Source organism: Linepithema humile, chromosome 1, assembly GCF_040581485.1.
Source record: "Linepithema humile isolate Giens D197 chromosome 1, Lhum_UNIL_v1.0, whole genome shotgun sequence".
NCBI classification, from domain to species: Eukaryota; Metazoa; Arthropoda; class Insecta; order Hymenoptera; family Formicidae; genus Linepithema; species Linepithema humile.
Window position 1 is genome coordinate 8,864,275 of NC_090128.1, and position 27,284 is coordinate 8,891,558.

General features: G+C 40.3%; 3 protein-coding genes across 4 annotated transcripts in view; 1 reads left to right on the plus strand and 2 right to left on the minus strand.

The window, feature by feature from the left end:
* Positions 1 to 101: 101 nt before the first annotated feature.
* On the minus strand, positions 102 to 1,716 carry LOC105672876 (lysophospholipase-like protein 1). Its single transcript, XM_012368109.2, has 5 exons — positions 1,435 to 1,716; positions 1,186 to 1,310; positions 734 to 994; positions 258 to 496; positions 102 to 171 (listed from the first exon to the last, which is right to left on the minus strand). The coding sequence occupies exons 1-4, from the start codon at positions 1,520 to 1,522 to the stop codon at positions 272 to 274; spliced, it is 699 nt and encodes a 232-aa protein (XP_012223532.1). The 5' UTR covers positions 1,523 to 1,716; the 3' UTR covers positions 102 to 171; positions 258 to 271.
* Positions 1,717 to 3,155: 1,439 nt separating this feature from the next.
* Pdk1 (Phosphoinositide-dependent kinase 1) overlaps positions 3,156 to 27,284 on the plus strand; it is a 286,368-nt gene continuing 262,239 nt past the window's right edge. Inside the window, exon 1 of the mRNA XM_067360045.1 lies at positions 3,156 to 3,399. Within this exon, the coding sequence (XP_067216146.1) occupies positions 3,376 to 3,399 (24 nt within the window). The 5' untranslated portion in view covers positions 3,156 to 3,375. The remainder of the gene's footprint in view (positions 3,400 to 27,284) is intronic.
* On the minus strand, positions 10,745 to 13,646 carry LOC105672858 (uncharacterized). Of its 2 annotated transcripts, XM_012368045.2 has the most exons (5): positions 13,441 to 13,646; positions 12,727 to 12,958; positions 12,442 to 12,640; positions 12,251 to 12,340; positions 11,358 to 11,898 (listed from the first exon to the last, which is right to left on the minus strand). In XM_012368045.2, the coding sequence occupies exons 2-5, from the start codon at positions 12,846 to 12,848 to the stop codon at positions 11,689 to 11,691; spliced, it is 621 nt and encodes a 206-aa protein (XP_012223468.1). In that variant the 5' UTR covers positions 12,849 to 12,958; positions 13,441 to 13,646; the 3' UTR covers positions 11,358 to 11,688. The 2 variants fall into 2 exon arrangements, with proteins under 2 accessions (XP_067216734.1, XP_012223468.1); XM_067360633.1 differs by lacking the exon at positions 13,441 to 13,646 and having other exon boundaries at positions 10,745 to 11,448; positions 12,727 to 13,101.

The following is a 27,284-nucleotide window of genomic DNA, read 5'->3' on the forward strand; positions in this document are numbered from 1 at the left end:
TAAGCAATATCGCGCGCTATTTATAAATAACATCTAATATCCGTCAATCATTTCGTCGATCAAGCTTTTTCTCAAAATAATTCTTCTCAGTAATTCAAATGTTTTATGATGCTGTAATAAAATCCAATATATTTATTTGGCCACTCACCATATGTAAAGATATACAAATTTCTAAAAACAAATGCAACAATATTACACAATGTCACTTTTGATTGTGATATGTACATACTAACAATAATACTAATACTTTTAATTACCAATTGATTGTGAATTATTTGTCTGGTAAGATATTTAGGAGCCAATCTTTCCAATCTTGGATTTCCTCGCGATTCAACTCATGATCAACATTTTTCAGAGGCACAAATTTTACGTTTACGCCAACATCCTTTAAATTTTTAGCACTCTCCTCACCCCATTCAATAGGTACCAAAGTATCTAACATACCATGGTACTGAATAAGTGGTATCTTATTATGTTCTGGATTTACTTTCAAATGCTGCAATTGTATCAATTGGTAAATCAAAAAGTAGCCAATAGAATAATATTAATAGTATTACTTAAACAAATAAAAAATATCTTAATTACTTGGCTATAAGATATAAAATGTTACATTACAAAAATTATAATCTTATAGATCTTACATCTTCTAATAAAATATTAAGTAACAGATAACTTCTTACAAAAGTATGCTTAGTCTTTGTGAAATGTTTAAAATTTGATTACAAGAATATACCTCATATATCATAGATCCTTTGTTTAAAAACGAAGACATAGTAAAACAACCAGCTATAGCTGTTTTGTATCTGTATGCTAAATGCAAGGCAAGACAACCACCCATTGAAAAGCCACCTACAATTATTCTGTTAAGCGGAATGCCATCGCTTACTTCTTTATCAATCAATTCTGATATACTTTGACACATAGAATCAACTGATTTTAGATGCTCTGGTACTTGGTTAGATATTGTCATACGATCAAACCATACATTTTGCCTCTACAATATTAGTAAATTGTAAATTTGACAAATCACAACAAAGTATAATAGAGTAAATGTAACTCTGAAATCTTAATTAGCACATCAATGTCACTGATATTTGTTTTATAAAGTTTTAGACATTTTATATATATCAAGAATTGTTTGTTATAAGAATTTTAGAAAATTTAGTCAAAACTGAATCATATTACCATTCCACCAATAGGAGTATAAGGCTGACTGGGTGCACTAGGATAAACTAACTTTATGTGCGAAAATTGCAGTTTTCCTCTGTTAAGAATATTAACCCATTCTTTTATATCCTCTCCTGTACCACCTATGAAAAATTAATGATGATAAATTATAACCATAAACTATAACCATCAATAGCAATTTAATAAAAGTTTAATTGTATCATTTTCTATTGACAGAACAAGAAAGATCATTATATATTAATTTACCGGAACCATGAAAGAAAAATACAGTAGCGGTATGTTTTTTAGTGGCCTGCACGACATTTGTTTGTGAAATTCTTGCAATAGTTGCCATTTTCTTCAAATAGTGAATTTTTATTATTTATTGTCCGCTTTATACCAATTTTCCAAGATTAATTTGGCAAAATATAAAATAAAGGCTGTATTACCGCACTAATCTTGATATATATTGATGTATACTAATAATTACTATTATTAGGTTAGAAACGTCAGTGTGAAATTGGCAAAAATTGGTTGAGAAGATAACCTTTGTAATTTTGTGAAATTCCGATAGAGTGAGTAACAAGAGCGCAAAATAGCGAATCATAGCGTAGGAAGAGTTGGACGTTTAAATTTACCGCGTATTTCATTCATTTACGACTTGTTATAGTAAAGGCGACAAACTTCATTCTTTTCGAGAATGTTTCTTGTGCCGTGTCGGGAGTCGGAAGTTTGTAGTGCTTTGTTAATTATTTCATGTAATCGGTATTATTGCGATTTTAGTATCGGCGATCTACTCTTTGCATTATTAATGCCGTTCGAAATTATTTTTGTACACATCGCATTGTTTCTCGCCGCGGTGCGTTCGTGCATTCAAAATGCATCGAAAATGCTTAGTCATTTTGCTAGGTCAATACATGCGTTTGTTTTATAATCTTCAGAAGGCAGACCACTAAGGCGATGGTCAGGTAATAATTTCTATTCTTTTTGAAACATCATAACATTTTGTGTTATACACAATGTGATTTGCTATAAAAATATATTTTTTAAACGTATTAAACATATCTTTGATTTTCGAGAGATCTAGCTATTATTTTCCGAAAATTAATAATATATAGCCACGTTAATTATATTTTTTGAAATTAGATTTTATTTTTATTGTGTCTAAAATTTATAGAATTATCATTCGAGCTTGCGAACAAGTCAGTAGGGATTCTATTCAAATTATTTTGCGCTTGATAGTTGGTAGTTAGTTTGTAACTATCTAATTGATAATGTTGGTAGCATCTTAAAAATTTGAGGCGAAAGCCGTTGCAAATGTTTCTCACAAAGTGCAAGAAATTCGTCCGTTGTGTGTCTTGCAATCGTGATTATTGCGCTTTTGATATCAACAATTTATGTATTACAAGTATCGTTCGGAATTCTCTTCGCGCTTATCGTGTTATTTCCCGTTGCAGTGCATCGAGAGTGCGTCGCTTACATGATCATTGCACGATCGTACGTATATGCTTTTTGATAATTCTCTAATTTCTTCGTTTACCTCGTATTTCTTGATATAATTGTTAAAAAATGAATACAAAGAATGCTTGTAAAGAATTATTGTGAGTATCTCATAAAATGTTAAATGTAATGTACTGAACGCCACGTTTAACAGTGATTATACATAAATATTATTTCGGTAGTTAACGATCTATTTCTGCGCGCCTGAAATTCTGCTTGCCTTCGCATATTTCGCGTTACTTTTCGTCTGAAATGCATTGAAAGATACATGGTAATTGCTAAATATGTGCATATCGTTTTTCGGCGGGAAATCAGCCACTTCACTCTTTACATTCTTCGAACCGCGCTATTTGAATTTTTTGCCGTTGCAAGCTTGGAAATTTCTGTCGTGTATTACAGCGCTCTCTGATAGCTAGAATAAGATAATAATCGAATGGTAAGATATATGAAGGGATGGTAAATCACCAAGGGATATAGAAGACAAAGCTATTTATCAACGGCGAGCATGTTTATATTTTGTTTCTTATCCGGGAGATGGCAGCTCGATGGCTGTTGCTTCGCATACGATCGTCGCATATGACATCGCCGTAGTGCTAAAATGGCCGCGACGGTTTCCGTGAATTGTAGTGCTGTGTTGTGAATGTGCGTGCATTTCGACGGGTGGACCATCACCTGGCTAGAACGTTGCGTGGGAAGCTACCCCGAAGCATGACTGACAATCCTGCGTCACTGGTAAGTCATGACATTTCATACAAAACGAGATCGGACGAAGTGACGGTCGCGGTCTACGGTGAGCTATCAACTGTTATGCGCGCTCTCGTGACTTTCGCCGCCGTAATTGCTCGACTAACATGATTGTTATTTATGCATCGATATAATTTAATTTTGTACATTGCAATTTTCGCACGGAATATCTTCTGTGTGTGCGAACATCGCGTACATGCATGTCGCATCGGCCAATCGTATAGTCTGCGCAAACGCGCCGGCCAGGTTCGATGTCCGCTTCGCTTTGACGTCACTCGTTGACAGTGGCTATCACCTGTTCCCGTCGACGGTGACGTCATTGACAACGATGACGCCAGAGATTCCAGTCTCCCGGTAAACTGTACTTGTTCATCCTGTGAACTTGGCTTTATTAATATCCATTTATAACGTGCTAGTCTTATCATATCGGCATGTTGCATCTTCAAATTTGTAGCATTACTTAAAATGTTTTATTGCTAACGATCGTTCTTTAATATTTTAAAACAATTTTACACCTTTTTTTACTTTATTTACTACACTTTATTCTTTCCTATAATTTTTTAAAAATATTTGAGTAATAAAGTACTATGATTCATGATATCAATTTGCAATCAAGTACTGCAAAATTCTGTAAATTATAATAAAATTTGACATTTTTATCTATGATTGTTGAACTTAATTTTTTATTTATTGTTCATGCAAAGCACTCAAAGTTTGATTATAATTATTTTAATTACAATCATTTAAATTCATAGACATACGCCAAGACTTTCACGTTACTTTTTATTATGGGTTAATTTATTGTATTTTATCGCGCTATGTTATTAATCTAAAGCAAGATGGAATGATAAAGATATGCTAAATGAATGATAAAACGCATAAATAAAATACAATACTTCTTATAAGATGGATCTCTAATCATTGCTTGTGCGCTTTAGAACTTAAATGCAATGTATTTAAATAAGTAATGAGAAATTCTCTACTAACGTGACATCATATTCGTGGTATGACGTAGGCGAAACCTTTAATATAGATGATTACGCGAGCGCTCGCTTACGTCAGATGGCAATCTGCACAATTGCATCATGGAGATCGTGATGTTGCATAAGATAAATGAACATTCTTGTTAAGGACTGTTAGATGCAGATGCTGAAAGTAGTTTATCGTATGTCCTAGAAATTCTAGGTATCCTAGAATAGAATCATGTTTATTCTGGGAAAAGCTTCTTGTTCAATCTTTTCTTTTAATATTTTAAAGCTTTATATTTTTGCATAAGATTTTTGAATATTTCCATATAAGATTTAAAATATTTTTATACAGAGTATTCCAAATCAATCGTACTATTCACTAATAGTAGGTTCCTGAGGTAATTTGCAGACAAAAATCTATATCTATATTAAAATATCGAGACTACTAAAATAAGTTTTTAAACGGAAAATGTTTAAAGTTGATCAATCAGATTTTCAAAAATTTACGCGTTCAAGCGCGTCGCATATTGATTTTTATATTCTTACCATATAAACCTCAGAAATCTGCTATTAACGAGTGATACGATTGGTCGGAAATATCTTATAATAATATATTTAAATATATTTTATATCTATTCTCTTAATGATATTAAAATAAAAATGAAAATAAAATAGAATATAAATAAATCGGATCAAATTAGCACGTGCTGGCTGCTCGTGCCGGTGAATCAATCTAATTTATTAATATTTTATTTTATTTTTATTTTAATATTACTGAAAGAACAGATGTAAAATATACAAGGTATTTCAGGCTAATTGTATCACTCGTTAATAGCAGCGCCTGAGCGCGTGAATTTTTAAGAATCTGATCAGTCAATTTTAAATATTTCTCGTTTAAAAACTAATGTAGCCTCGATATTTTGATATTTATAAAGATTTTTGCCTCTAAATGACCTCAGAAATCTATAATTAATGAGTGATATGGTTAATCTGCGACATTGTATAGAAATATTTTAAATCCTATGTGGAAATATTCAAAAATCTTGTTTGAAAATATAAAGTTAATGATCTGATATATATATACCGCTTTATATTTAATAGAATTTCGTGTGAAAATATAATATTCCATAAAAATGATTATTACACATTTTATGTAATGAAATATTAGAAGAGGACATTGCGTAAAGTCGATGATTATTATATATGCGCGTATGATTTTAAAGTTAATAGAGCTTCCTATAACTCGTGAAGCAGTTTTCTTTTCGAGGGGATTGTAATAATGTTAAAGCGGCGCGTTCCATGGTAGATGCTGGTCGCATACAAGGAGGTTTCATACAAGGAGGTGCAAAATTACGGACGGTTTCCCATTGTTTGAACATAAGAAATTTACGGTTGATCGATACTGCAGTTGCAGTAATATTCCGATTCACGATCTAAGATATTGATCTTAATTTGAATCCACTGGGCGCCGCCTTAATTCGGATCAATTGACCCGTCAATTAATAGGAGTGTAACGGCCGATCGAGCACTGTGAAAATAATTAGGGGAGACGACTTTGTAGCTTGAAGGCGTTGCAAAAAATATATAATTGCATCTTTTTATCTTTCCTTTATTATTGGGGCATATCGTAACCGATTAAATCAATATGCAAAACACTAAATTAGATATGATGAACAATGTTAAAAATCTTTTCAGCATATAATTTATTTCCATATTTTCTTATTTATATATATATATATGTATGTATGTATAAATTGATGATGAATTAGTCTTAACTTATTTCAATTTGTAAATTTAATTTATTAGTTTTTGAAATTTATTTGGAAGCACTTTCCTTGCTCGAACACATATCGTGATTAAATTCCTCCATAGTTTCTTCGGAGATTCTACGAAGCACTTGGCATATATTTACTCGTAGAATCGCAATGTTGTTATACTACATGGTGGAAAATCGGTGTGGAGTGATTTATCGCAATCAATTTAAAACATCGGCTGGAATAGCTGGATTAGAAATTGCAGTTAGTTTACTTCGACGAAACGTACGGGATTTCCGGGTTGCCATTAAGAGACAAATTGCGTGACCACGTTAGACAAATGTCTGTGAGCTATCCCGCAAGATTTCCGGTTTATCCGAGACTCTACTCGAAACCAGTTCGATCAGCGGTTCGAGCATAGCCGCGAACATTTTTAGTGAAGAGCAACCGCGTGAGACTTTGTGAAGCCCCTCGTAGATGTCGCCACGATTATCAAACAACTGGTTTTCACAAATTTATTTATTTATTGTCTAAAATTGATATAAAATAGAAGTTGCAATTGGTGTAATTAATGCAAATACTTATTTGATAAGATATGTCGGCGAGAAATAAATTTGCGTAAGTAAATTAAAAAAATTCACGAAATTGCAATTACAACATTAAATTTTTTGTGTAATGTTATTTGAGTAGTTTATTTTTACTAATATTATAATAATTATTGAGAAACTTGCACATAATTTCTTAACATTAATTAATTAGCAAACTTCTATATCATGACATCGTTTAAATTTTTTTTGGAAGATAAGAGAGAATGTAGAATGTCTAAAGTTCAAAAAGCATGAAACACGGATGACATGGGTATATTTTAATAATTGTTGTAGGATTTAGGTAGGATTTAGGTAAAGGTCAGAGAAATAGTCGGTCGCGCGTCCAGGTCGCATTGGGATTGCGTGTAGGATAGGTGATCGTCATCAGCGTTTTCTGACAAGATGAACCGATAAATGCACATTCGCTCACGGTCATCGCCATTGCCTGCATTGCGATACTATGTTTCGATATTATTATATTCATGAACATTCCATGCGTGTTATTCTGCCGAGAAAAAAAATCACATCTCTTTCCGTGGCTAGCATTATTTCGACGGATGGTTTATTCTTTTCTGATCATCTACATTCGCTCAGGTCCGATAGAATGCAATTTGATTTACAAAGATGCTTTTTTTTTTGGCCCGCACATATACATTGTTCAATTTTTACACTTCCGTCGATCTTATCCTGACGACTTAGCCCGTGTTGTTGTATGAGAAGAAATTGTGCTTAAGAACAGCAGATACACACACATGTTTTGTGATGTTAGAAGAATGGGGATAAAAATGCGCCGGAAGCGGTACGTTATTTCAAGCAGTCACGCTAAGTTATGAGAGATTACATCGCGATTATGTAGAATATAGATCACAGAAAATTGTGTTCTTGGAACTTATCCAATTCGTGCGAATCGAGAAGCTTTTAGATTAACAACTGACAGTTTTTTTTATTGTTGTCTCGGACTTTTAAGTAGATAGTAGTATTCGTGATTATTAAGAATAAATTATATTTTAACGTTTTTTCAATGAGATTGATTAATCTCTTTCAGCGAAATAGTTTTAAATTTACATAATTCTGTTTTTTTAGAAATAAAATAATTAAAAAATCATTCAGATTAACTGATTTACTGACTACTGACTTTTTTCAATCACATATATATATATATATTGTGCTTTTTCAGAAATTATTTGAAAATTATTGATATTACATATAAAAGCAACATTTTATATGAGACGATTATACAATATTTTATTCTTAAGCGGTTTTTTCTTAATCTTATCTCATTTGAAATCATAAAAACTCTAAATTCTTAGTTTAGATAACGTGCTTACATTCTCGCGTGTATCTGAGAACGAAACTTTTTCGGATCGAGATTTTTGATACCTTTCTTCGTTAACGCATTAGGAAGGACGTGCACGAATTGGAGCAGATGGAAACGCGATGAGCCGTCCTGATTTCACGTAGTTCTCGATGACGTGGCTTGGTTAATTTTTCGTTCTCTCTCTCTCTCTCTCTCTCTCTCTCTCTCTTTCGCGTGCCTTTTCTCTCTGTCAAGAGAAGCTGTTTACGCCCGTACATACGCCTCCACACTTGATGATGCCGCCGCTTGCGCAATCGCCGTTTGCGTTTCGCATGATTCACTCGCGTCGTCGGCATCATCGATGTCGGTTTCTCGAAAACGAGGTCGTACGGTGATTGTCACCGGACCGATCTGTCGATGATTCCTCGCGGCTAATGCATTCCTAGCGATGATCGGCTGGAAATAGCGACGGCACTCGTGGCGCACGGGATGTTTGTAATCGACCTGACCTACTTGAAATTCGAAAGTGGATATTGGCTTGAGAGCTATCACCGCCTGAAAGGAAGCTCTGTTTTGGGGTTTCTGTGATATTCTCGAAAGTCACAGCTTAGCTTCATCATTTATTATAGTGATTAATATATTGTATCGTAGGTTGTAGCGTGTGCGCACTCACGCGCGAGAGGTTTGCGCGGAAGTTCAAAAGGGGATCGTATAAATTGCGGGCTGAATACGTCCTGATATTCTTCCGTTTAATTCTCAATGAATTGTATTTGCGTCTGAAAGCGAAATTCGCTAAGCTCACGAGTGCTATTGAATTAATCTCTCGATGAATATTCCTTGATATTTCTCTTGTATCTTTAATTGATATACGAGTGTCGTTTGCATGCATTGAGCTTTGTCAAGAAAAAGCTTGGGACTCCTCGATATTAATACGGGTCTGGGGGGCGTATTTTTTTTTAAGTATTCTTTAATTGCATTTAAAAAATATTTTGTCAAGTAGAAATAACAACATTCTAATTAGCAACATACACAAATTTTTATTATCATTTATATTGCCGCTTTTCTCAGATCAACATTGCTTTCTTTAAAGTTGCAATGCTATCTTTTGAATATAAATTATAATATTACGCTTTTTATTCTAAATTGCAGAATTTTCGTTTAAAATACTAAACGCTAAATTACTGTGTCTCTTGCCTGTCAATAATCGTTCTGATAACTGCAGCTATCGATTAGAAAAGTGCGGCGTTGTGGTAAGGACGGGCGTATGGAAAAGACAGCGACGCTAGGAGTGACTCAGGGTTCCCCTTGCTTCGTTGTACCATCTCTCGATTCCACGTATTGCATCTGCATATTAAGTTAGATTGACTCCGAGAGAACTGAACCGTGAGCCACTCGAATATACACGCGCGGTCTTCGCGTCTCTCGTCTACTCTCTTCCTTTCTTCGCGATACACATTCTCGCGTCGCACGCAAATGCGTGCGCCAATTGTATTTGCATATTTCAAATTATTTCGAGGAAGATGTTAAGTGAAGCGTCACTACCGCGCAATGAAGCGATCTCTCCTATTTATTTACGCCGCTTCTCTTCTTCTCTGCTCTCTTTTTTTTTCTTTTTCGCGGATGTACAAACGTGGCTTATCGATACATACAGATGGAGCTTTCCGCGAAAAAGATTAACCGCTCGCCCACAGACGAACGCATTAGAACATAAGAACATTCTCGCACGCCGACGATTCGCGGTGGACGATTCTCGAAATCATACTAGCGTCATTTAAATATTTATTTGCTGCCGGCTTTGCGCTGCGAATTCTATTTCACGAAATCTTAAAATTTGCCAGGAAGTTTTACGGGCGGGTTTTCGCCGTCTAAATGTCGAGAAAATTCTGCTTGACTGCCGACTCGTGGCGCGCATCTTCCCGTGTTTATTTGCGTTTTTCGCATCCACCGCGTGCTCTGACGAAAATAAATAAAAATTACGTGACGGCGGCCCGATGGGCGTGCACCGGGTGAGTTCATATTTGCGAATTTTCACGCTCGACGACCGAAGTCGTTATGAAGTTGTTTGCATGCCGAGTCCTCGTCAGGCAGCGACACATCTATCCACCTGGCACAGTCTTGAGAAAACGATGAAGCGCGATTTGACGACGATGAGGAAACGACAGGATGAGAGGAAGAGAGATAGGGGAATAACATGGTATCGGTTCCTTTTTGCCTGCGGGATTCGGCGGATTGCGTCTGTGAAAAAGTTACGCCGAAACGCGCGTCGTGATCCTTGAGATGGAAACTTGCTCGCTCGCGTGCTCGGATATAAAGGAAACTTTTCTTTCACGAAAAAATAATATGCATCGCGCGCGGTACCTTTTACGTACACGTATCTTATATCTGAATATTCTAACATTCCGTTATTGTGAAAACGTGAGAGGTATTTCTGCAAAAAGTTGCCTGTTTTAAACGATGCATATCGCGAATTTTTGAATGACTCGTCTAATTCTTCGTGACTATTAGTCGACTGCTTGAGTCGTCTAATTGCTGCGACATTATCGAGCAAAGCTGCAAAGTACGTTTTAATTCATTGGTTTTTTTTGTATTTTTTTTGGTACATCTTTGTTTTCTTCTTCAAGTCAAACAAGAAAGAGACAATGACTTAAACATAGAAAAATGGAGGTATATTTTTTCTACTTTTTTTAATTTAAAAATAAATATACATTTTTTTACATCACATTGGATTTCATTTTTCTTGTAAACATAGTGACTGCGATTCTATTAATATTGCGATAGAAAAGTGAAATTTTTTAAGAATCAATTCTTTTTTGGAGATTTCTTGAAGAATTCTCTTAAGAAGAGACACAAAGCTTTGTCTTTCTAGTGTAAATATTTTCTTGGCACGTAACTGCCGAGCGCTCGTATTAATAGCGGCGAAACGAAACGGTACAAATGATCGAAATGTTGGCGCCAACGGAAACAAATCTTTACCGCGAACAACAAGCGGCACGGTAATTTCATTCCGCAACGGCTGCTTGGTAAAACCATCCCGTGCGTCATTTAACTCGCCGAGGATACCGCCCGGCTCTCTTGGCGCGATAATATCTGTTTGTAAATTAACACACGACACTGGGCCAAGTCGCTTGCCGGACGTTTCTGTATTTTGTGCACACGTCGGCGCTGCCGTAACGGAACGGCAGCTGCACGATGTTGATGTCGTAGTCGGTGTTGACGAGGATGGCGTTGAATGACGGTAGGTGCAGCTTGTTGGCGATGTCATCATCCTGAAGCTCGCCGGTTACCGGGTTCATGTAGGAACAACGGGTTTTCGCTAACACGCAGGCAGTGGTGTTGACGAACAATTGCGCGAGCTGCGTCTCCGTGTAGTTTACGTAAACGTTGTTGAAGTTAGGGAACATTCTTGCGGCTTCGCGAACACATCCCCTGAGCTGCGGAAAGTATTCGTCAGCGGGAGGTCGAGCGTCCTTCGCGTTCTCGTGTTAGTTTTCACCGTGCAGTTGGAATCCATAAAATACGTACGACACAACGTGTATAACAGGAGACTGTACAATATTGTATAATACAAGATAATTACATAGTTCGCGGAATACGCGCGAGACAATCCGCGCGATTACGATCTCGCATAGAGAAACATCATCAGTGCATTCCCAAACGAGAAAGTCGTAGTCTCAAGAATGTAGAGGTTGCTGCTTGCCACTGCGCGGATTTATAGGTAATGTGCGGACAGTGGTGGCTGTATTAGCAACTGCATTAGTCTGTCTAATTATACAAACACTGTTTCTCGGCACTACAATCTTTGAGAATAGAAAAGATTTTTGTTGCTTGATTCGCCACAGCGCACTTCGCGACGATCTGCTAGGTCCTCTGACATCGACAATCTAGATAATATTTGCAATAGGTTTCTCATTATTTATTTACAATATTTACAGATCGAGCATTATGCACTAAAACAGATAAATGGAAAGTGATATTTAATCGGTTAGTAGATGCTTGCAGAATTTTTAAATAATTAATAAATGTGAGCAATTTATATTAATTTTTTCCCGATATTAACTTCTAAGTGCCGATACTTGGAAACGAAAGTTTGCAAGTGTGTGTTTAACGAACGTACTCTAAATAGAGCAAGATGACGATAGCATTCAATGAGGACGTGCTGCATTAAGGGCAGTAAAGGCAATCGCAGAACAATGTAACATATCTAATAGCTGTTGGTTCAAAGTTCAATCTTACCAAAGTGTCCTTATTGACTTGACGAATGCATTCGAGGAACGAGCAGTATATTAACCTAGGACTTCGCATGTTGGGCGTACTGGTCACATTCTAGATAAAACAAAATCAACTTGCTATATATATTCAATTTAAAAAATGCAGAATTAATATCTTAGAAAAAAGGAATATAAACGGCCGATCCTTGCACCTACTCGTAAATAAGCCTGACAGTGACCGTAGCTGGTGTTGTTAAGATAACTGTCGGCGCACATCGACATCGCTACGAGCATGGAGAAATCCTGCGGTAAGACGCTCGCGCGGTAGAAGCAGCCGTAACAAGCGTCGCGTCGCGTCGTGTTAGAACCTTGCGAATCGTCGCACACTTGATTCAGCAAGTAAGGTATTTTCACTCTGAAAAGGAAAGTCACGTGGTTACACAAACGCGGAACGAAAAATACGCGTCTCCTTGCACAAGGATATTAACGATCAAAATATACTGTTTAACCGTGGCGAAAGTCCCCAGAAATCTTCCCAGGCTGTCCTGAATCAGACAATCGACCAAATTTACACTGGAGATCGAAAACAGTATTAAAACTGCGACCAGCATCGCTCTCGTCATCGTTGCACAGCGTTGTTCGGCGACTTCCTTCCGAATCGCATCGGACCGGTACTTTTATACTGATGTGTGAATCTGATAAAACGGGCCAGGGATGTATTTGTGCCTAGTTGCTGGAAAAAGCGTACCATTCGATTTCTACAGCTATATTCGTTAAAATAAATAGCTTTCGTTGAAATAAATATCCAAAGAAATTCTTCCAATTATTTCCAATTAACAATAATTCTTTCCAATTATCTCTCTCTAGGAAAAAAGAATTAAGAATTGTTTACATCAACATTGATTAACATTTACTCTGCACAACTAAATTATTTTCTTGTAATTTGAGTTACAATTAAGAAACGGGCTCGGTAATTCAAATGTTTGATGGTCAAAAATATTTGTGCAATTTATGTCGCATAGTTTTATTGATTATTTTAATCATAGCTTATTTACTTTTTATTTCTTTACGCTTTGGGTTTTAAAATTAAAGTTAACTGACGAGGAAACGAGTCTTGAAGTCTGATTGTTTTTCCATTTTTGACCTTTTTTATTATACGCAACTCTTGCGGCCCTGGCGCTGAAGTTACAGCTAAAGCGTAACGATTCCCATTACCTACGACCTCGCATACGAGGCCGTGACATGCGGTTGAGTCGTCGTTGTCTCGTGAAAATGGACCGTGAATAGGAGATCTGGGACGGCCAGTGAATCCCACGATCGCAATTACATTGACGCAATCATACATCGGACGAAATGTGGCTGGTCGAATTATCGTTAAAAAGCGCGGAATGCACTCGACGTTGTTCGCTGCATTTTTCAGCGCGACACGCGATATAGCGTGCGTAAACGTGCGACCGTTTATTTATTTTCCGGTCGAAGGCTCTCTTGTGGCCGAAAATCCCTTTTTCGAAATGGTTGTTTTCCGCCGGAAGTAAAAAGCTCAGTTATGTTAGCCATGATCGAAAATGCTTGATTTCAGTTGCAATTTTCATGTCACGTCACGTAATAAACAGTAATCTTTCTTAATTAGCTGCTTCATTTAATATTTTACCCGTTCCAAAGGTTGAACAGTACGAGTAGAAAATGTTTTATGTTCATTTTATATTCTCACTGTCGGAAGTATTCCGAGTAAATATAGTCATAAATTTTTTTTGAGCAGCGTGTAACGCCGATGTGATGTAAATCGCACGCGAGGACGCGATTGCAATTCCGGTTTGTCTTGTTCCGTCATTGAATTTCGGGAGTAAAAAGCACGAAACTTTCTCTATTCCCCGTTGCTGTCTATCGGGAGCTTTTAATCAAGCAGCGCCGAGCGTGCCATTTAGGAAGGAAGCGCGGCAGGAAATCAACGCTCTTAACGCGCGTTGCCCGCGACGAAAATGAAAAGGCAAACGGTGCTCTCTCATCGGCTGCTCTTTAATTTCGGGATCCACGTGGAAAAGTGGGCCATCGTGTATGCGAGAGACTGTCGTCACACACGTCGCGGCTATTTGTGTGCCAGACAGACGCGGCGAGGCGGCTGGGCGAAGACTGAAAATGCGCGAAGGAGGGATGGAGATTGAGAACAAGACGGATAGAGAAGCAGGGAGACGAACGTGGAAAACGGTGCAAGCCCGTCGGCCAGAATTAGAATGACTCACGAGATTATTTGGGTTTATGTAATCTGAGAAATTCGGCGCGGCCGCCGCCGCTGCGACGTCGGTGACGTCCACGCGGTGTCACTGCGTCACCTCGGCGTTCAACACCGCCGGATCCGTCGAGAATCGCGGTATCATATTGCATCTTTAATATTTCGTTATTACGCTCGGAATAGATTAGACGATAGTCGTCGCGCTGGTTGCCGTAAGATAAAACGACGACGGCTGTTGTTTGGCTAAAAGTATCCCGAGAAATCTCAGTTTCCTCGTAAATTTATTAGTAGAATTGGTTCATCGTTGAAGCATTTCGATTTTTAAACGAGAGAAAGGGAATTAGAGAAAGCGCGAATCTATGACATTCCTATATAATTCTTGGCGAAGTGTAGAGATCGTATCGAGTGATATACTCGCGAGCGTGCTCGAAATTGTATTTTATCGCCGACCGTGTCGAGAGTGCGGTTGTAGCAAGTGCAAAGCGGCGAAAGCGTCGCCGTAAAAATATCCCGGTTATAATTCGACGGTTTTCGTAACACATGTTCGCGCGAAACGCGTCCCAAAGTATCGCGGAACGCGCGTACCTTCGAAAACATAGCGTTCTCTATGTTCTCACTTCCTCATCCGATTCCCCGCTGGAACTCGATCAAAGCGGGACTTAAGAACTCGGGTTGCAACGCGTGTGGCGCAGTATCGACGACGCCTTCCGTATAATTACTCTTTAGCTTCTCCGACGGAATCTAATTACGACCGTGTCTTAAAGAAATGCTTGCGTCGCAACGCGCCCACGCGACAGCTGCATTCTCATCCCAATTTCTTCGCGCCTCTGCTCTTTGAGCTCTTTACTCTCGAGACTAATTAAACGACGGGGACGTCTTTGAGAATTGCCGCCGATGACAAGTGCGTCAGTTAAATATTCCGTTCTTATGACTGTCCGATTCAGTGGGCGGTAAGCCGAATCCCCCCGCGCCCGTTTCACGAACGCTTTGTTTCGACTTTTACGCGCGCCGCACTTTCCGCGAGCGTGTAAATAAAAAAACTCGCTCGGCTCACACGACGCGCTACGGCACCGGCGAATGATTAATTGCGGCTGAGATTGCGCGAGGACGAAAGGCCAGGAATGTCATCTCCACTGGATACTTTCCAATTACCAAAACGAGAGTTCGCAACTCTGTTGATTCGTCAGCAATCTCTGTTGGGCGTTACTCGCGTCGAATTAGGATGCGTGCGCTCTTGATTGTAAAAGGTTAAAATTCGTTTTGCTTTACTGCGGCGTGCGCCTCTTCCTTACAAACGCCGTTGCCTTCTCCAGCCGTGACGAGAGTGGGACGTCTCAATTATTTTTCCTCCCCACGGGCTTTCTCTTGGGATCCTTTCTGACCGTCTGATAAGTGCATTAGTTGAACCCGGAAATTGGTTGACACCCCGTGGCGTGTGCGCGCATTAACCCCACCATTTGGTTCCCGTCAGAGGCACGGGAAGCCGACGACGGAAAAAAGAAAGGAAAGCAAAAGTGCGCGCGCGAGAGGAAGAAAGAGGAAGGACGACACTATGTAGGATGTAGGAAAAGGTGATCCCACGCGCGTGAATCGTATATCAACAGATTTTAACCTACATACACTGACACTTTCCTTCGCGCGCGTTTCGCCCTCGTGAAATGCTTTTAGCTGCAGAAGCGCACAATGCCGAGTGCTTAGTGTCGAACCGCTGAAAGAAATAGCCCCGACGACCTTTAGCGAAATCGTGATTTCCTTCTCTGCCGATTAAATTGCCTTTCCAATTGGATATTTATAGTCTATTTGTCTTCTTGCTATGAATTTAAAGCATAAGCATTGCAAGTAATATCGGCGACTACTTAGAAGTTTCGATACGCGTTATTATTTTCTATTTTGTATAACTTTTGTTTCTTAATATAAATATTAAGTACTCTTTTGCGTTTTTTTTTTATTTTTTATTTTTCTCAAAGTATTTCATGTTCACAGAGAGTAATTCTAAAGAATTATGGAATTGTGGAACATTTATGGCCATAATTTTCGTATTCATTCTTTAACGTAAGCTTGGCGAGGGAAAGAAATATAAGTCGTTCAGGTGTTCTCGGACCTGAACGTCGAAACGACGACCGGAACTCGTGGGTGGGGGTATACGAATAAATGCGAGCATGTAATGCGGCGATAAAGGCAGACCTTTTCCCCGTAATACGATCGCATTCGTCACGTCCTGACATATCTACTGCCATGCATGTACGTACATTTTTCTCGGACGCGTGCACCCTAATTCGCGAGAATCTCGACTGTCGTACAGGCAGCGGGTCCCGTTTTACGTGCACGGATCGTTAGATTTTTGAGAGTACGGTCCTCGTCTATAAGTATTACAAGAAATTGGCGGTCTAACGTACGCGGCGATAAAAATCAGTTGGCCATGTAAAGGATATGACGATCCCACGAGCGTAATTTGATAGCGCGATTTATATCGTTATTCTGGACAGATATCATATAGATTTTTTACGGTAGTATATACTTTGAATACGGTAAATCTCATATATTATACATGTAAAATTGATTGCGTAATTTCCATATTATTTTATTTATTGCACGCATAACTTGTGACTTTGCCGTAAAAAAAAAAGAAAAAAAAAAACGGTATTGCGAGGTTCTATTATTATTAATAGCGCACACACAATGAGGATGTTCCAGCAAAAATTTTTAATGAAAAATGTAAATTATACCGCTTTTTATGCGTTACACGCCGCTTGCATGCGTAGCTTGGAAAAAAATTTGACTAAACGTATTCACGAATGCGAATCGCATTTCAAAGAGTTTGCATGCGGATTGTTAAATCATGATGCGACTTTGTAACCCAGTAATAGTTCTCTGTTTATTACGTAAACCGACAAGTAGTTTCAAGGCATTCCGCGGGAAGCGAGCACTTTGTAGCAGGAAATGCGTTACGCCGCTGCATCTCGCGCTGATGCATACCTGGATGTTGCGTCGAAATAGCATTTGCAGTGACGATGCGCATCCAGTGTTTTAATATCGTAGTATTTGTCTGCATGTACAAAATTGCATGCTTTATATGTGTACATATTATATATGTCTTTATAAATGATTAGCCAATTAATAGTCTCTCGATATCATCGTAATGCTACTTTTATCGCTTTGCTTAACATATCTCGTGTCCCGAAAAAAAGACTTATCTGCCGCACAAACCGTTGTTCGGCACACGAGAAAAAGAGAAGCATGCGACACTTTTGAGCAGCTGAAACATGCTCGTTAATTTTAACGATCTCATCGAAGTGGCAACAACCGTGCATTCCCCGCGTGTCCCTCTTCATTTTTGCTCGCATTTCATTCCGTTCTCTTCATCTTGCATTTCGCCGCTTTATGGTTTCGTGCATGCGAAAGTAGATATGTTTTCGAATTACTGTGTGAAGTGATTTAAACTACAATTAGTGTAATATAAGTTTTCTTACTATGTATGTACAATTTTTTATCAAATTTTATCGCTCAAAACTAAAATTATATTTTCTCAAGTCGAAATTATATATTCTTAACGTAGTTTTTAAAAGCAGTTTTATGCATTCCTATCTGATTCCGCATCGGGCTAATTTTTATTTCTTTTCTTGAATGCGACGGGCTGATCGACATTTTGCACGTGACCAAATCTTCTCTATTTTCGTTAGGAAGAAAAAGGCGTCGGGCGACCGAGCGTTGTTTTCGTGGCGCTCTACATCAGCTGCCTCTTGATCCACGATAGGGTCAGACTCCAAAAATTCGCTTTAAAAGTTTACAGGGTGCCGCAGGAATTTATCGAGGTGCCTCACGAGTGCTCTTAACGAAATTAAAGCTGTTCGGAGCCAGTAGGTACGACAAAGAGACTATATTTCACGCCGGCTGCCGGGCCTGAAATTTACGAAAACATTCGCGAAACTTTTTGGCGATTCGTATGTCATATCTCGCAATATATATATGTGCGATCATCCAGATTGTAATTCGCACGATTCTTGTTGCGGGAGACGCGGAATCAGCGATAACGAATTTTAACAATCAATTTTCCGCGGTGCTCAAGTGCTTCTTTGGTTTTTTATTTCAGCATTAAGAATTTCACCAAATAATATTAGCTATTATCCAACTTGCCTCGTGGGCGTGGATAGTTGTTTCTCGACGATGGCCTCTTTCCACCGTCCTTAACACGCGCGGAAAAACGATACCCGAAATCGTGGGCTCCCTCCTCCGAGTTCCATTGTTATGGTTAGTGTTATAGCTTCGTCGATCCATCCACCAGGGATGAAGTGCTATTCCACTTCATTCTACTTCGTGCCGCACTGTCCGCTTTCGCACGAGTCATCGGAAATATTTCATCTCGGGGACGAAAGCATTTTTCCTTTTTTCTCTCTTCGCTGTTCTTTTCTCATTCCGTATGACAAATAATGCGTGATGCGATTCTCTGCGCGATGAATTATCAATTATTACGTGAGAAAATTTAGGACACACAAAGACAAATTAAGCGAATGATTTATTAGCTAAGAAATTCTTATCAATCACGTAACGCTAATATTAATAATAATAACTCGTGCTATTATTGTTTACATCCGTATATTTAATATACATTTTACATACATATTTATCGCGAATACGTTTTGCAGCGACTATTAATCGTATCATCTTTTTATAAAATTATTTTAATGCAAATTCGAGAATTGTTTTCTGAGTTAAATGATATAGTTCAGTTTTATGATATAATTACGAATATATCTTTACGACTCTTTTGTCTAGTAGAGATTGTTATGCAAAATTCTTTGAATATACGCTCGCCGAATGCGTATCAGTTTTCCAGTTTTCAATCCACCTATGACCCCGTCTTTCACCCTTCTCTTCTCTTCTCTTCTCTCCACTAATATAGCTGCGGGTCAGCTTGTCGGTCCGGATATTAATAATATGCAAGAGATACAGCACACCGTAATGTAATACGATAAATAATAACACGATGCATTGTAAAGAGCGACGTACCGAGGACGCTGTAGGCCGGGGGATGCATCGTAGCTTTGTTGCTGATGCTTTTGAATAATGTACTCGCCAATGCGGCATGCTTCACATTATCGCGATCAAGAAACATTGTGATAAATACTGCGCGAATATATAATTTTGCAATTTACTCTCCGCCAGAATTATCTTTTGTCGACTCCGTAGAATTTGTCTATTATTTATCAACTATAATATTTCATAGTTTTAATATTTATTTAATGGTTCGTATATTTTTGAATAATTTAATATTTAAATTAACTTGTTAAACCCACTTACTTTTTTCGTGATATTAGTCAGGTGTTTTTGCGCAAACACACTGAATGATGCGTTGCGTGACATAAGGACACTTAAATCGCGGTAATTAGGAACGAGGAAAAAAAGGATACAATATGTAGAAGTGGAGGGAATCAAGCGGAACCGCGCCATCACGGCATTGCGACACGTGTCGTATGTGGTTCACGTGCCGTTCTACATAGTGCGTTTACAATGTAATAAGGGCGAACTATATAGATCTAACAATTACTAACGAGTTAACGGAAAGAACGGCACGTAGAACGGAGGTTGGAGGTTGCTCTGACACAATTAATATGACAGTATGTATTTTAATTAAGCTGGCATTTTGCACTGAAATATGTTAACGTCTACTTTTTTGTTTGCACATTCTTTTCTCGACAAATAACGTTTCGAAATTTTCAAACATTATACAACTAATAATGCGTTAATTATTATTTGTGTAATGTTTTAGATGAGTTTTGAAAACGAAATATTGTTTTCTATATATTGAGAATATATTGATTACGTTTTTTTTTTTTGAGAAATAGTTTTATAAAGTTTGCCAAGTATTACAGAAAGCTACTTGATTGCAGACGGAAATAGGTATTTTCGCAGTTACCTCGCGTATACATCTTTCTCGTGTCTTGTTTCTGCTACGTTAAACTAGACATTTGCCATTTTTCATCGGTCTTTGATTCAACTCGACGATAAAAAACGCGAAAGATTCATGCACCGGTCGCGTCTTAATTGTTTTCTCTCGGAAGCCGCCGGACGTAATGGAATATCGACGATCTGAGAGACGGATAATGAGCAAAACAAACGAAGCGAGGAGAAACAAAAGACCCAGCCCTTTCCTCGCGTCGGAGAAGGGTTCGCGTCGGTGTTGCTGTCCTGCGAGAAAAATGGAGGGCGAATTTTCCCGCGTTCGCCCCCTCGTCGGGCCGAGTCACCCCCTTCGCTCCCTCGCGGCTGCGCCCGCGTCCGTCCTTCTTTCGCGTGCACCAGAAAGGGCGGGAAAGGGCGACGAAGGGTGGTAAAGTGCGGAGAGAAACTACGGCGGGAAAGTACGACGACGACGACGATGTGGGGGGGTAGTTGTGAGTGGGGACGAAGCGGATCAATACTTTTGCACTCGGGCTCCCTCGGGTTCAGGGCCGTGGCATCATGGTGCTCTCACACCTTTTGCATTCGACCTTCTTAACCCTACATATACATACGTATCCCTTGTTATTGTCAGAATTTATATATTCACCTAAATATGAATAAATTCACAAACGTCCTTGAGCACGGCTATGCGATTTATCAAAGGAAACTTCGCGAAGCGATGTCTCGCGGGATTTACCGGAAAGTATCATTAAATATGTACATGAATTTATGTAAATCTTTCATGCGTTCTTGCAAAACGTTTTACTATTTCACATATTCCGGAAGCTCGTGAAAGCGAATGTAATTGCTCCTCTAAATTGGATCTTTCCCGCGCGTGCTATATCATTTGCGAAACGGAGCGTTGAACGCTAACGACGCATATGTCGTCCGGCATCGTCACTTCGAGCGCGCTTACTATCTTTTACAAGTTCTTCTTATCGTTCTCTCAAAGTTCCGAAACAAATCGCAAATTTCTCCGGCGTGATGAGGCTACTACGCGAAATGCGAGTCGTTTCGTGCGTTTAGAAGGCTTTAATGCATCTGACACCGCATAATTGTCGTCGTTTAGGAGGCTGGAATTTTCCCTGTGCTCTCTATTTCGCGCTGCCCGAAGTATATGTAAAAATTGATATCTGTCAAATCACACGAATAATCCAATTTATAGTGAGCGCGCGCAGTTCGCCATAAAAGCGCGTGTAGCTTGCTGTGCGGTTTCGAAACCATAAATCCCCACCCTATTCGGCCCCGTTCCAGAAATTCTGCTACGGCACTGCGTCAACCACCACCACCACCACCACTACCACCATCGCCGACGGCGAAGCAGCGTATACATGACGTAGTTTAGTGGGGATGAATGACGTCAGTGGTCGATACACGCGATTCTCCTCCTCGAGTACTACGCCACCCCCGGCCCGGCGGGGGTGGAGGGGTCGGTCGGTCGGTCGGTCGGTCGGTTAGGTTGGTTGGGTTCGCGTTCTCGTAGCACAGGACGCTTTCCAGCCGCTCTCGCCGTCTATTCCACACTGCAATACGAGTCTATGAATGGCGCGAGTTACTTGCATACCTGACTTTTTTTTTGCGACGAACGAATTCAGCCTTCATTATTGCGCCTCGAATGCCGCGAACGTAAAGAAACGTTTTTACGCACTCCGCACAAGAATCGCATCGTCTTCGCCGAGCTCTCGTTCTCTTTCTTTTGCGCGCGCGGAAAACTCACCGAAATTCGCTTTAATAAATAACACACACGCGAAAATAATATTACACATTACTTTCTCCTTCACGATAATCCATAATAAATATAATATGTCTGTAGTAAAAGTTAACGGGAGGCGTAGTTAATCTTAAGATTATCTCTTGCGTGATCTTTGACGCGCAGTCTCGCAGTCCGATAGATCATAAACGCGTGGGACGTGAAAGATAAAATCATCGCGTGAAAGTATCATGGGGTTTCGTCTCCTTTTCGCAGAGTGGATGAAAACGTCATCGCCGTTACAATTGGCAAATCACGAACCCCGAGGCCGAGACGTTCGTAAAATCTAAATTGAGATTTTTAGGGTCCACTAAATCTTCGATGATCCATATACAGCCCCGACGGTGGGCTGGATCATATTTGCCGCCGTATACCGGCTCAAAGGCATCGCCGAACATCCTCGTAATTGGATATAAAGTCTGTTTTCCATGATTGACCGGATGTTATTGCCGCGGTGGGCCCACGGAGCGATAAAGTCCGATAATCGAGCTTTTAAGGTTTCGCCAAGTCGCTTAATGAACGACCAACCTCCTTCTAATTCCTTTCCCTTGGCCGTTCCACTTTTCCGCTCTTTTTTTTCTCCTCTCGTCGCCGGCATCGCCGTTATCCGAACTCGCTCTGGAAACGCGCGCAGAAGGTCGACGGCTAGAGGACACTTTTAACGAGGTCTCGCGTACTACGACGACCCCTGCCCCTCCGCTATCCTCCTATACTGCTTCCTTCTCTCCGCCCCCACCTTTCCTGCCGCCCGTGTCCCGCTATAGCGACGTTTTTTCGCTTGCTTCGCACCCACATGCCGGCGGACGATTTCGTTGCGCTCGAGTCCGGTAATTTGATAGTAACGACGGTAATCAACGGTAACGACCGCGCGATCTCTCGAATCTCTTGGAGAATTGGGTGACTCGGCTCTGATCGCGAACATTCCCACAGATCTCGGGCATTCGCGATGATGAGGCGCGACGATTCGCGACATTGTTCTCGAAGCCTAGAAAATGTATGTCCGTGTTTGTTTCGTGTCGATACGCCACGTTTCTCCTTAATTAGATGCTTGGATGAATGGCCAGAAATATTGTTTATAAATATAAATAATAATTTTTATATAACATAATTAAAGATTGATTATATCATATTTATATTCTTGAAAAGGAAGTAGAATTGTATAATTTTTTACAATTAGTGAAATCAATTTTTCGGTCACTCACCAGCGTGTCTTCCTACGAAGAAATACGTATAATTATCAAGTAGCCTGAAAATAAATTTTTCTATCTTGGGTAGCGCTTGAGCAATTTGAACGAAACACAGTCATTTATAGTTATGAAACGCCATCACGCCATAATATACGGTCCCGAAACCGTATTTTCGGGAACACCTGGACGCGATTGAGTAAGTGAATTCATCGTTAGACGGAAGGTATAATGCCAAGTTTTTGCCCTGTGGCCAAGGATCATTAGACTCCCTAGTTTCGCCGGTGTCGTTCCCTCCGCGATCCTTTGCCGTAGAATCACGAAGATGGATACCCTGCTGAGATTTCAGTATCGCTCACCACTGATTGCCTCGTCGATGTCGTCAGTCTCCAGAATGATGACGACTATTCGTGACGCTCCGACAATACGCGTTTCCCCTCTCGGATTTTGACAAACGTGTGTCCCTTGGCTCAGGAATAGCGCGAGACGTTAGCGGGAGCGTTAACGTTGTTAAAGATACTGAGCGGAAACGTTATAACGATAAATCTGACAGACGTAAAGTGTATCATTATCCGGAGGCGGGTGTTGGATTATCGAATCATTGTACGGTTTACTCGGTTATTATAGTCACGGATTCCCGACAGTTCTGGCGTAGCCCAAGGAAATCGTCATGGAGCGTTGCGGAGGGTTGCGTTGCTGCGATACTATGAGTGACGGAAAATGATACCGCGGCGATGATAATGCTGCTCCGCAGCGGAAGAAAGGAAGATGAAATGCCGGGTGCGCGGGGGAGGGGGGAAACGAGACCTATTGTGCTCTAGGTCCGATTATACGCTCTTCTCTTATGCCGCGTTATATAGATTTACAGACTCATGCGAACAGCGGCGCAGGATGAACGAGCACGCGCTAATTCGTTGGCGAAACAGCGGATGATCTACGGCGGAAATATCGCGGGAAGTAAAACAGGCGCGCGATGTAATTCTCTATTAAAGGTTAAGTCTATTTTTGAGACACGCAGCGCGGAAAATTTATTTCTCGTAGCCGCGGTGTTTGCGAGTAAACGCGCAGTAAACCCGCACAATCCTCGTCGCAAATCCCGCGAAATTATTATCGCCGTCGTGCGAATATTATTAGCGTGCTTCATAGAAGCGGTAGATGCAGCGCGGAGAGGGATATTTACGGCGTCTAAGTGCGACGAGAGCCGTATTCTTAGATGTGACACGTGGCACACGCGCGAGTAATCCGCTCGGCACTTGTATCTCGCGTGCTATTCAAAGGGCGGCACGCGATGATGCGTACGGAATCGTAATTTTGGACTTAACCGGGCTTCCCCGGCGATCCGCGCTCCATGCAGGATTTTTTTTTTTATCGTTAGACAAATTTGTGTATTTAAATACGTCGTACGCCGGGCTAGGCGGTCACGTGTGTGCTTTAGAAAAATAAGCGGCGGACGGCGCGGCAAGCGAGACCCTCCGTCGGGTCTTCCGTCCTCGATAGATCGATCATTGTGTGTGTACTTACGGGATCGTCCCCTTTCGACCGCCTCATTGCGGTTTGCCTCTCATGGACAATCCCGATAGCTATTTTTTTCCAGCGTTAGACTGACACGTAACAAGTTGCTCGTATAAAAAATTCTGAAACGTTATCTCCAGATCGCATGAATATGTATCGTGTAATTTTATGTTATCTTTTCGTAATATCAAGTTTCATTGTATCCTCCGTCGATCTTTTCATGAATGCCGGGTTTGGTCTCGAAGCCTCGTCTACCCCGCTATTCAATCACAATGACACGTCTGGGCGAATTTGACAATTGCCGTGGCCTAAATCAGGGACCATTAGTCCTAATCGCCGCTATTCATAAGCAAATTCGATTTCCTTTCCAATCACCGGGCATTTCTAATGTTTTCGACCAACTTCCTCTTTCACGCTTTATTTTCTCTTCGGCCCAATTTCGGCCAATAGTTACCCTTGAATTTTCTCTTTAACGTATTCGATTTTTCGGTCATTGACCTAAAAAAAAAAAGAAAAGAAAATGCGCAATTTAGTCCGAAACGTTACAACAAATGGGTGTCTAATGATTAAGACAGAAATACATCATGTTTTTCTGATTCGACGTTAATTCAGACAAATAAATTATGTTCGAGTTTATTTAAATTTTGTTAACAAACGGAACAGTTGAAGTATGTATAAAATAAAATGCAGAATATATAAAATACTATATACTATCCAAAATTAGAGATATTAGAGATACATATTTCAAATCCATGTTAGATATTTACATTAGCATTCAATTCCAACTTAAATAATAGTTTAATCGTGTAGCGTCGAATGTACCCTGTTGATAGCGAATCATTATATTTGTCGCGGTTATTCCTCGCGCCAATTCCGTACGCCAAGCGTCGGATCAAAGATACCTCACGATATTGGATAAAGTGCGTGTGCTGCTAGATAAGGAAGGCGGGAGAGGCACGTGGCAGAGGATAAGCCGGAGACGAATGGACCAGTCACGCAATTTCGCATCAAACGTAGCTCCCTTTTCTGCTCGTTCCCTCCGCCATTCCACTCTCCGGCCATTCCAATCACCGCCTTGCCGCGCATTGGAAGCGTCCGGGCATTTCTTACCCTCGTCGTCCGTCGCCGCACCTGGCGTCCGCTCCAAAAACGCCCCGGTCCCGTGAAGCTTCTCCTGAAGGATTACGCTGTAACTCATGTCCTGACCAGAGCGCCTCGGCGCTGCCGGGAAACGCGCTATATTACTGTGTCCCGAGCAACCAGTTAACAATTAAATAGATAGTCCGGACTTCCCTCCACGGAATTACAGACTGCGCGTGTTAATTAAGCCCGGTAGCAGCTAATAGGTAATATTGAGTCAGTCTCTTTGGGGTCGTAATGGTATCCGATTTTTGTGTTTTAACCAGCATTACGAATATAACTCTTCAAGAAATATATTTTTATATAATTAACTGCAAGATCGGCGAATCACAACGTTCGATGATACATCCATTCTCTTCGTGTTATTTGAGAAAAGTGGAATGTCGCACTTGCCAAAAATCACGGACGTCGATTGTCGATGTAAAAATCTCGAGACTCCTACGCGCCGAGAGTTTTCGAGAGCGATTTCGCGGCGCGCGCGAGAGGCTCTTCGTCTTCGGCGGCGGAAGCGAGAGGAGACACTTTACACGGTTGTTGCTACGTTTGACCCGGTTCTCGCTCACTTATGACATCCGCATCCTCCGGAGGAAAACGGAGGACCTGCCACGTTTCGCAAGATAGACGGTGGTCCGGGGGATGAGATTTCCTCGGGGTGTTCCTTTGGGCGAGAACGGAGAGGGGCAGACTACCCAGAACTGGAATAATATGTATAGCTCGTGGTAAGGACACGTAAATTCGGGGCGTGTATTTTCCGGGCGAATAGGACGCACGCTAACCTTCCTCATGCCGTGAGAAAGAGAGAGAGAGAGAGGCAGAGAAACCGTGTATGTATGCGCGGAAGTGCCGAACACATATGCATGAATTTCAATCGTAAAAGTGGCACTGCCTGCATTCTCATCTTGGAGAAATGTCCGAACGAGAAATCGATGCCCCGATATTGTTAGAATTTTATTGCAACGTGATTCGCGACGCGATTCGCGCGGCGGGGGTAACCGCAAGGGATGGTATACAGTTACGGCCCGAGGACTCGTGTTTACGAGACCAAACTGCCCGGTAAATTGATACACGGCCGAGGCGGGGCGTTTCGTACGATTTAACCCTTCTGCAATCAGGAATCCGTAGGAAACCGTAGGAAAAATATCGTGCGCTTCGATTTTTACGGGCGAAAGTGCGTTTTTAGGTGTCGCTATCGATTCGAGAGACGATATATCAAGCAGTATCGCATTTCAGTCGTAATAAATACTAAAGCTTTATACATATTTAATACTAGCAGTTTTTTTTTTTTTTATTATCGTAGATATAT

Coding starts and splice junctions, on each gene's coding strand:
- LOC105672876 (XM_012368109.2), bottom strand. CDS start 1,522: ATGGCAACTATTGCAAGAATTTCACAAACAAATGTCGTGCAGGCCACT. Junction 1,311..1,434: donor ATTTTTCTTTCATGGTTCCG/GTAAATTAATAT, acceptor AATTTTTCATAG/GTGGTACAGGAGAGGATATA. Junction 995..1,185: donor ATACTCCTATTGGTGGAATG/GTAATATGATTC, acceptor CTAATATTGTAG/AGGCAAAATGTATGGTTTGA.
- LOC105672858 (XM_067360633.1), bottom strand. CDS start 12,848: ATGACGAGAGCGATGCTGGTCGCAGTTTTAATACTGTTTTCGATCTCC. Junction 12,341..12,441: donor ACTGTCAGGCTTATTTACGA/GTAGGTGCAAGG, acceptor TGTTTTATCTAG/AATGTGACCAGTACGCCCAA. Junction 11,449..12,250: donor AAGTCAATAAGGACACTTTG/GTAAGATTGAAC, acceptor TACTTTCCGCAG/CTCAGGGGATGTGTTCGCGA.